This window comes from Gordionus sp. m RMFG-2023, chromosome 4, assembly GCF_954871325.1.
Source record: "Gordionus sp. m RMFG-2023 chromosome 4, tfGorSpeb1-WG-v2, whole genome shotgun sequence".
Lineage (NCBI taxonomy): Eukaryota > Metazoa > Nematomorpha > Gordioida > Chordodea > Parachordodidae > Gordionus > Gordionus sp. m RMFG-2023.
The window spans coordinates 30,529,707-30,541,190 of NC_088778.1; the positions used below are offsets into that span (position 1 = coordinate 30,529,707).

At 27.4% G+C, this 11,484-nt stretch overlaps 1 protein-coding gene across 1 annotated transcript; it reads right to left on the minus strand.

Annotated features, from left to right (window-relative positions):
• Positions 1 to 4,452: 4,452 nt before the first annotated feature.
• LOC135928103 (trimeric intracellular cation channel type 1B.1-like) lies at positions 4,453 to 11,484 on the minus strand. Its single transcript, XM_065464451.1, has 5 exons — positions 11,370 to 11,484; positions 11,171 to 11,327; positions 10,943 to 11,127; positions 10,723 to 10,807; positions 4,453 to 5,507 (listed from the first exon to the last, which is right to left on the minus strand). The coding sequence occupies exons 1-5, from the start codon at positions 11,371 to 11,373 to the stop codon at positions 4,919 to 4,921; spliced, it is 1,020 nt and encodes a 339-aa protein (XP_065320523.1). The 5' UTR covers positions 11,374 to 11,484; the 3' UTR covers positions 4,453 to 4,918.

The following is an 11,484-nucleotide window of genomic DNA, read 5'->3' on the forward strand; positions in this document are numbered from 1 at the left end:
TTTAAGTTAATAAGAATTATCTCTACACCTCATTATCACCCCCCCCCCCCTTCTATGTCATTAATAGATATACTAAATTAGAATGAAATAAAATAAGTAGGGGAGACCAAAGTTATGTGACAAGTGTTTTCATCTTTTGCGATAAAATTTGAATTTTATAGGATTAAACAATCGTATCATTTAGATGCCTCATCGTTAACCTATCTAAAAACTTTAAAATAAACTAATTTTTAGCTTAAAATACATTTAAGCATGCATAAATTTGCTTAACCTTATGAATTTAAGACAATTGTGCCCAAAAAATTTGCATTAATTTGATTTTAATTATACAAGAATTCATTAAAATTAAATTTATTCAAGATTTAATTGTTTAGGGACTGTAGATTAGAGCTAGCATATAAAAAGTCTATTTGATTTCTATTATCTAAAAAAATTGATCAAAATACTTAATATAGTGAAAGACATAGACTTAGATTAGACCATGTATTTATTTTTTAATTAATTGTTTACATTTAGTATATATATATCCAAATATTTATCTCAAATTAAGGTGCCTTTCATTTATTATCTTAGAATATGATTCAAATTTTGTCAAAAATATCAATATTAGAACATATTTGAAGAGTTATAACATATGTCTTAAAATATTTATGGATACCAAGAAAATGTATTCATAGATCTTATCTATAAAAATTTATTAATGCTAAAATATATACCGCCATCTATTTACTTTTATATAATCTTATATTTTAATTAAAAAAAACAATTATCACGAAAAGCGGTCACTTAATAACAATACAAAAAATAAACTACCTAAAAACATAATAAAAATTTTAAATATTTTTTTAAAAATGGTCTCTGGCACATTAAGTGGTCACTTCAGGAATTCGTATTACAAAAATAAATCGAAAATTGAATTTAAAAAATTTTCAACAAAATTAAAATTAAAATCTTTTCAAAGTGATTACTAAAAATTACTAGGTCATTTCAGCAGATATCACTGTAATTCCAAAGAATAGCTTAAAGAATAATTTTAGATTTGATTTTAGACGACTAAATTGGTCATTTTATTCGAATAAATTAGTTGTTTTGCGACTGATTTGGTCCTCGAGTTTTTGGTCAGGTTAATCGACTGACTATGGTCGGAAGAACGCGACTAATTAACAACACTACATATATGTGGTAGGTAAGTTAATACTGTAAATCTTCCCGTGGTGTTTCTGAATCTTTCAATTTTAAACTATTTTAAGTGAGAGCAATTTTTAAATTTAAAAAAATTTAACTATACCGGAGATAGAATTTCAGAAAATTTTGTCATAACCTTCTGAAGAAATCTTAATTTATATTACCTTTGTCCTTCGTATAAATTAGGATAGTCAAATTGTCTGAAACTATTAGGGTAGATGTACTATTACTAGGGATGTAAATTTCCCGGGAAACTATATTTCGGGGAAATTTGGGGAAAAAACGGGAAATAATGGGAAAATAGGGAAAAAACGGGAAACTATCTTTTTTATAATACTTTACAGGTCAATATTGATTTTTTTTTATGTTTTATTAAAAATATATAGATTATAAACATTATAATTAAACAAATATAAATTATTTTCAACTAATTTGCAATTACTTAAAATGTTTTATTTGAAATATTATATATAGACTAAATAATATTTAAACAATTAATTTTGAATAGTTAATTATCTTCGTTTGAAGATGAAAATGATTCCAGATCAGAGCTTGAAATTCTGGAATCCAGCAATTTGTCATTTTCTGAAATTTCCTTTCCCATAAAATGTAGATTGGCTCTTATATAAACTAATTTGCGAACTTTGTCATTTTTTATTCTATTTCTAGATTTAGAATGAATATTTCCAAAAGAGGACCATATTCTTTCGGATGCTGCACTTGTTGGTGGTATAGATAAAATTCGTATGGCTAGGGTCGATATGTATTGATTGCAACATAGACCTAATAAAATATTGAATAACACAATTTTAAGATTAGAAAAAGAGTTAAGTTATTGTTTACAGAAATATAAAAGTATTTAACCTTTCCACCAACTCACTGGATTTGTAAATGATGCGCCTTGCCAAAGACTTGCTATATTAAAAAATTCTTCCCTTCGATATTTGGATAGGTTTCCTATTACTCTTGCAATATCTAAATCTAGATATTCAGAAAATCGGTTAATAAATCCAACCCTTTTGCAACTTCATTGTCTCTTAAATTAAATCCACAAAACCTTGGGTCAAATATATGAGCAGCATAATGAATGTCCCGACAACAAAAAATTTTTCGGCTTTTGATAAACTGCTCTATTTCTAAAATCTCGCTCTGCGACAATATATTTGATATTGTTTTATAAGCGTTAAATGTCTCCCTGATATGAATAAACGCTTGAGGGACATCAGATAAATTGACTTTATCTCCTTCCACTATCTCTATTTGCGTAAATATGACTTTAATAAAATTATATAGTTGCATTAGATCATTTAAAAACCCATCGTTACCAAGAAGAGTAAGTCTCTTATCTCGGTCAGTAAATATATCAAGAATTGCCATTTCCTGTAAAATATCTTTATTTTTTAACAAGCTATTTATCATAGTATCTTCTAAAATTTTGCAAATGTAAATAGGGAAATTGACATAATTCAAAAACAAAACACAATTATAATTTATGATATGAACCACGAGGAAAAAATGATTTTATACAATCTAATAAAAATCGTATTTATTTTATCATGAGATCATTTTCAAAATTGGGCTGTTAATATTATAAAAATCATGTTGATTTAGGCAAAAAAAACCTATTATAAAAATTGGGGAAACTATAGCGGAAATTTCCCATTGTTGGAATTTGTTTTCGGTAATCAAAAATTATAAGATTTTTCTTCATAAATGATAGTAAAAATCTAAAAATTCCGAATCACCGTGGGAGAATTCTGGATTAATACCTATTCCAGATTAACATTTACCACACATTATATGAAAAGCAGTATATTATTTACCTTGTAAAATACAGCTAGCTTTTAAACTCGATTGACCGGTAAAACCTTTAACAGAATGAACAAATTAAAAATAAACGAGTAAAACCAAGAAATTTAGAAGGCTTCAGATATTCTATTGTGAAATCTTTTTTTATTTTCTGACGAAGAATTATTGGAAAATTTGGGCGATAATAGTCTTATCAAATTTTTTTTTTGAAACCAAAAATAATAATTATTTTCAATAAATTTTCGGAAGATAACAATTAAGATCATAGATATAACACTGAAATATACCAACTTCGGCTCTGATGAAATGAGGGGATCTTAATTATAAAAAGTTTTTACTTATAGGCTGAAAATGTCAAAAAAATAATTATTTTTTGACATTAATCAAAAAGTTAATATTTTTAAATCTTATATAAATTGTCTAATAATACATTATAATACATTATACAAAAATATTTAATTGCATCTAAAATATTTTTATATATATTTTTTAAAAAAATTTATTCACATATTTGAACGTATTCAGTTTTTCGCGAATGGATTTTGAACACGGAACGTATTCGATTTCTTATCAATGAACGATTAACTTCATTTTTAAAAAAAAAATGGATTCTATTAGAATGTCATGATCAGATTTTATTTTAGGATCCGACCCGGACGATTTAATAGCTGATCGATTTTTTAAATCTGTTTATGAGATGAAGCTAAAGGGGAACGTTCCCATTGATTGCACCTCCAGCTTAGTAGATCTGTCTTAATCATCAGGATTAATAATTTTATAGCTTTAAAAACATTTTAAAATCTTATCTCTTTTTAAAAAATTTAAAAAATTGGTAAATTTAAAAATAATAAAGGTTACATTTGATTAAATCCTGTCCTGTTTCAAATATAAGCTTTATATAACTTGTGAGGAAAATTGTGATAATTAAAAATATATTTTTATATATTTTTGTGGTTTCAATAAAGGGGATCTAAGCATTAAGTCTAAATTTAATATTTTACAAGTGGTTTTCCAATTCATATCATCCTACCTGAAATTAATCTTATAAACAGGGTTATCTATCCAGTGATATCATTTTCTAATTAAAGAAGCCAAAATTTTTAAATCAAAAATCTATTTTAACAATTAACATCATTATGGTTAAACTGTTTCGAACGGGGTGAATCTCTAGCCTTGGTAGATCACTTAATATACAACTTTTTCTTATACTGTGTTCAATCAATTTTAAAAAATTCGAAAAGTTTTGAAAGTTTCGCAAATTTTAATCGTGTCAAATTTTTGAAATTTAAAATTATTTTATCTAGAATTAAGTTTTGAGCATGTATATTTATTTTATTTTTCTTAAAGTTTTGAAAGTTTGTGATTTTAATTTTTTTTGATGTGGACATAGCGAAATAGAAAAAACAAAATTGAAATACTATAATTTTATTCCAAAAAAAAAATGATATTTCGAAATCAAAATTATTATAATAAATTTACACTATTAAATTTAATTTGGCGAAGTGAAAAAAAAACTCATATAATTTTTTTTGCAGCCATAAATCACAAATTCTTTGGTTAATTTTATTTCGAGATTCAAAATCTCGAATTGCGAAATATTTAGCGAAAAAATGGAGAGTGGGGCAGTTTCGATTTATAAATGTTTTTTTTAAAACAAAACAAAATTATATAAAAGAATACTTGAGAAGAAAAAAAAAGAAATTATTTCATAAACAAATTAAAATAAAACAAATATATTTTGGTTAACAAGAAAAAGAGGACAAAACTAAACAAACCGTCGAGATAGGAGAATTTAGAAAATAATGATTGATAAGTACAATATAACATTTTGCAAATTATTTATTATCACGTGATATGGGGTCACAGATTTACGAATTTCACATGGAACAAAAAAAAAGGTAGGGAAAAGTTGGCGCCTGTTCACTTAATCCTTCTTCTTGCTTCTATCCCCTTTTGGTTTCCCTAATCCGGCATTAGCAATTAAATCGTTGTTAGTGGCATCCCTAGATGTTTTGCCGCCTTTCTTACCCTTGCTGTATTTGGCATAAGACGAAGATTTTCCCACCCCGCCCCTCGAACGATTGGCTCCATCGTTTTCGCCTTCGTAGTCCTCGTCTGCATGTTCTGTCGCGTTTTCTCTTTCGATGTCTCCCTCATTTTCGGAATCAGAAATTGAACCCTTTTTGGATGAGGTGAAATGTTCCCTGAACGCCGAGAAAGTCGATTGACCCTTGATATTATCATTAAATATTTTTCCGTCTTTGTGTCGGTGGCTGGTTTTTCTCAAGGCTTTTTGGAGCGCGTCCCAAATGCCCCCCATGAAGAGGGTGCAAAAAATATTTTCAAGGGGTAAGAACGGATCGGAAATGTCCCAGATGAGCACGGAAATCCGGTAGTATATCATGAAGGTAACCACGCACAGGTAAAGCATGGGCGCGGGCACCTGGGTGAGTATAAGGTTGAGTTTGTGAAGCGTGAAAACGATAGCAACCATGAGGCTCAGTTTGGTTGAACTTAGATATAGATATTTGTTTGTTTTCAAAAAAAAAAGAAAAGTATTTAATAATTTGAACTATTCAGTGAACAAGTTCAATCATAGACACCAGCAGACCCAGGAACCCCCCCCCCCAAAAAAAAATTAACGATTCTTTTGAAAAATCTCGGGTGGGACTCTTAGAAAAATAAATCCGGAGCAGGTAGGGTCTACAAAAAAAACAGGCCCACTCTGGTTTAAAAATTACAAATGGATCGGGTCAGGGTTTCAAAATTACCAGGTCCAGGTTTAAAAATTACGAAGTTTCTACTTCCTTTCTTTTGTAAAAAGTAATTAGAAAAATGTCGCTCACCTATATTTTAGATTAAACCCTATGTTTACATTTAGCGCGAATTCGCGACGAAGTATAGAAAATTCGCGGGGAAGAATACAAAAAAAAGCATTTTTTTATACTTGCGCTAACTGTGAATGCATGGTTATGGAGAAAATTGTGAATGGAAGGGCAAAAGATATTGAGAAGAAAAAAACGTTTGAATTATAGATAGAAATTGCTAGTATACAAAATAGGGGATGATTCTACAAAACTGAGAGCTATTGTTTCTAGGACACAGATAAACTTTAAATGATGTGTGTTTCAAAAAAAATATTATATAACTAAATAAAAATGTTAACGTTGGTCTAGATAATCCTACCGAATCTATTCAGTATTTATAAATTTGAGCCATATATCAACATGGGTATGTATAACATTAAGCTTTGAAAATCTATACTTAAAGGTATATTTGGTACAAAAGATGAGCAATGTTTGATGGGGGTGGGGGGGGGGAGAGTCGTTACGATTAACACAGAATATTAAAAGTCTTCTCACAATATTCACATAGATTTGAAGTCAACTTTTAGTTAAATTGAAAGTCCTAATTAAGAAAGAACTACTTAACTTGCATTGCATTCAATCGAATTATTCAAGAGAGCTTGGCAAATAGACAAATGAATATGGTAAGTATTTGTGAGTCCTTGAAATGTTTTCGTGATAACAATTATTACTATAAATAGAAATGGAGGCAGGATATATCCCCTTAGCCAAGAAAAGACGTGTGGACCTCAATTGGATAATTTGTCAGTGGGCGTAAATATAATTTTAAGGTGGGCCAGATGGGGTCTATTTTTTTAAAAAAATAAGGATCGGCCTAATATTTTTAAAAAATTCGAGTCGAATCGAGTCAGGTATTGGAAATTTTTTTTAAATGTATCTAAATTTATCAATTTTATGTTGAATTTTTTATTGTAAAATAAAAATATTTGATTTTATTTATAAAAACTAAACGCCATATAATATATATCTTTTATTTTGAGTAATTATAAAAATTAATTTGAATATTTAATAAATTCAGACCGGGCCAGTAAAACTTTTTAACAAATATCGGATTCGGGCCGGACCGGCAAAATTTTTTTAAAAAAATTTCGAGCCAGGCCGGGCTTGAAAAATTAGGCCCGATGCAGATCACTAATAAGAAGCAGAGTTGTTAAAGTAGCGCGCTATCTTTTTTGGTAGCTATAGCTAATAGCGGCTACTTTTTTTGAAATTATTTTTTTTTAGCGCGATATTATTTTTAAAAGTAGCTAGATAATGAACGTAAGTATAAGCACGAAAATTTAAATATAATACCATAATTAATTATAATTTTTATGAATTATTATTTAATTTTGAAATTGAAATATATTTCCAATTTGTAATTTATATTTTCAATGTATTATAAACCTAAATCACCTGTTAATAATTTAAAATGGTATCGCATATGGATATCCAAATCGTTGAAAGTGATTCAGAGTCAGTCAATGATATTAATGAAATGGAAGATACCATGGAAAAAAATGATATTCATAACAATACTTTCCCATTCCCTAGATTTCAAAAATTTTCAAGATAAATTAAAACAAAAACTGGCTTCAAATTTATATGTTTAAAATGTGAAAAAAATATTTCCTCAGATCAATCCAGTAGCTATAACCTCAAGGAACACCTAAAGGTAAATTATCATTTTTACATAAAATAATAATATTTATTTTAAAAGACTGTTCATGCTAATAGTTTTAAGGAAATTGAACAACATTTAAATAACTTAAGCATAGGTTAATCTACATCCAAAAAGACTAATTCCATTCGGACAAAATTAATTAATAATACAAATGCCAATATTTCTCAGAAATTAACTGATAAAGTTATTGTGAATTTTATAATTGATACAAGTAAGCCAATGTCCTTGGTTGACAATCCATCATTTACTATGATGATTAAAACTTTATCACCTGGTACAACTATTTTATGTCGCCAGACACTTGTGAATAAAATAGCAAATAAGTTTAAAGTGATAAGATGCTTTAATAGTAGAATTATCAGAGATATCTCATATATGTACCACGACTGATAGTTGGACACAACAATGTATATAAGATTAAATAATCCTTTGCTCTCAAGTGCTAGTGTCGAGAGATTATTTAAAGGCAAAACTGATACTTTCTGATCGTCGCTCTAGACTTGGGGATGATAATATTGAAATGATTTTATTATTAAAATTCAACAAATTATCATAAATATTTAAAATTTATTACATATAATCAAAATTAACTATATTTTAATATTTATAAATGTTGATTTTTATATATTATTTTCTATACAATTACATTATATGGAAAAATTAAAAAAAAATTGTTTCTAAATTTTTTTTATAAAAAGTAGCCTAAAAGTAGCTAAAGCTACTTTTTAAAAATAGTAGCTATAGCGAGCTACTTTTTTTGACAAATAGCGATAGCGGTAGCGCGCTACTTTTAAAAGTAGCGATTAACAACTCTGATAAAAAGTATCCCTACACCTCATTCCCCCCCCCTCCTTAATAAATTAGAATAAAATGAGTAGGGGAAAAAAGTTATGTAACATGTGCTTTGATATTTTGCGATAAAATTTGAATTTTATAGGATTAAACAATTGTTTCATTAAGAAGCCTCGTCATCAGCCTATCTAAAAACTTATAAACTAATTTTATTTGGCTTAAAATGGTGCTTAACCTTATGAATTTAAGACAATTGTGCCTAAAAATTTTGGATTAATCTGATTTTGATTATGCAAGAATCCATTAAAATCAAATTTTTTTCAAGACTTAATCGTTTAGGCACTGTAGACCAGTGCTGGCTAATAAAAAATCCATTTGATTTCGATTATTTAAAAAAATATATTTGTTCAAAATACTATATAAATTCCAGATACCATTTACTCTGCCCGGCCTGGATTTAAAAAAATAATAAAATTCGGCTTGGCATAGATTTTTTAAAAATATTTTTAAGCCCGGCCCGGGTTTTATTTCAAGTCCTCGCTTTGTAGATGCTAATGGCGATTAAAAAAAAATTTTTAACATTCGGCTCTGCCGGATATTTTTAAAAAAAAATTTAAGTAGGTGCAGGTATCTGATAAATCCTAAACTAATTTTAATTTTTTTTAAAAATGTTGTTAATGCTACTTTCAGTTTTAAAGTTTATTTAAAAAAAATTAACACTTCAATATAATCACAGCATTATAATGAGCATCATTTGAGCGTTTCAAATGCTGTTTTGCAAACGCAAATATCGCTTTTCAAATAATAACGTGCAAATTGGTCAAATTACCGTTTGGCATTAGCAACCATTTGCTTTTTTCTCGATATTTCTTTAATCCTTCATTTTGCAATATTATGCTTTTACTTTTAAAATGGAATATTTCGAATTTAATGAAATAAATAGGCAGACGATAATATAATTTAGAAAAACTAATTCTTTTTTTTTATAACTTATTCAAAATTTTTAATCAACGATATTACGTCCATAAGATGCGTTACGCTTTTTTTTAATTAAAAGAGTACGGCAAAACGCAAACGCTCAAAAATAACTTTTAATAGAAAGAGGGGTGGATTCTGAAATCTTCTTCATTTTGGGATACTCCAAACATTTGCCACAAAACTCATAATCAATATTTTATAAAATGGCGGGTGTTTCATTAAATGAACCCCTTAGGCACTTTAAATTGGGACAAGGTATCGGAAGCATGACCCCTAAAATTATAAATAATAAAATCTCCATCATATTTTTTTGTTTAAATTAGGGGATTTCACAATAGTATTCGTTTTAGATAAAAAAAAAATATTGACTGTCCAAATAAAATACAGATATTGACTCTTAGATTTAAAAAAAAAATAGATATATACGAATATCATGAAGATAAATCGGCCTTATATTTGACAAAATAACAAATATGGACAAGTTTCTTAATATGTATTTTTTTTCAACAAATTCCTGATTGGCCTGAAGCATCAATTCTTTACTTGTGAGGCAACATTATAGTAAGGTAAAAAATTCTATCTAATTATCTAATTAAGTTAATATTGATTTGAAATTGCAATTTATATCGTATTAATTTTTTTTCTCATAAATAAAAAATTTTGCCAACCATACAAACATGCTGAAATATATATTTCAGACAACATTCTAGTATTCATTGTTTTTTTTTTAAAAAATGCATCGTAGTGCACACAAATTGAGCGTTTGTAAGTTAACTATACATTTTTTTAATAAAATAAAGTAACAGATCCCTTGTTTAAATTGAGGTTACCTATAGTTGCAACTAAATTTAAAAAAATAATTGGCTTTTATCTACCATAATATCATCTGTCATTTTATCCCATTCATTTCTAAATATTCCATTTTAAAAGACAAGTTAATTCTTTTAAATTTTATATTAAATTAAAAAATAATTATACAACTAGGAAGGGATTTTTAGTACCCTGCTCTTATTATTCTTATCTGGATAACAAGTTTTGTAGGCTTTCTTGTGAAAAAAAACCTAGTTTTAAATCTGTTTATAGGCCAAGAAAAATGAGAATATAAATGTAGCATTTGAAACACTCATATGCACATTATTATGAACTATTTAAGGTTGAAAAATTTGATATTTCTCTGAATTGACCTAAACCCTATTTAGAATCTAAATACTTAAAAAGAGAGGAAAGCATAAAGAGATATGAGAAGAAAGGTGTGAATAGAATTGGCTGAAGTAAATTATTGAAATGGCAAAAAAAAAGATATTTAAATAGATTTAGTAAAGAAAGCTTATGTTTTAAAATTACTGAGAATCATTTAAGAATAGTTTGTGGATATAATAGCTAGGGTATATTATATTTTTAATATAAAATTATCAATAGGTTAATTACGCAGTTGGTTGCATCAGTTCATTTGAGCTTGGCCCCATACCACGAAGAGACCTCTCAAAGTTTCTAAGTACAAGGCTTCCAACACCTATAATAAATTTGAATGATTTGAAAGGATTATTTAAAAATAAAATTTCAGATATAATCATATAAAATACTAGTTATTTTCAATTTTTTCCATTTATTATTAGTATGATAAATTATAATTTTTAAAAGAATATACCTTTAATGGTTCCTATCGTAACAATAATTAAATAAGATTGTGGGTATAATTTCATGGCAATTGAAACCCCTTCGTAGATATTTTTACATCTATATATTTCTTTAGCACCCATTACCAATAATTTTATGGGGAAAAAATTGAAAATATGGTAAACAATATCAAAAGGAGAATAAAACATCAAATACCTAGTCAAATAAATTATTGTTAGATAATAAAAAATATAATTACCATACAATGGTAGCTAATATGAGCTTATCCTGTTGTTTAAATGGAATCATAATAGGCTCACCAAGAAGAAAATTTGCTAATATGTTTCCAGCAAAAATTGATAACATTGTTGAAAACCAACATGATAGTGGATGACGACGTGTAAAGGGACGATCATCTTATAAAATATTTATATAAATTGGTATATATTAGTTTAAACTCATTTCAGCTTTTAATATTAAACAAACACCTATGGCATGTGCAACTACAAAATAAGGATAAAGCTTTAAATTTGTAACTCTATTTGCCACATTAATCAGTAATAATCGATCGAA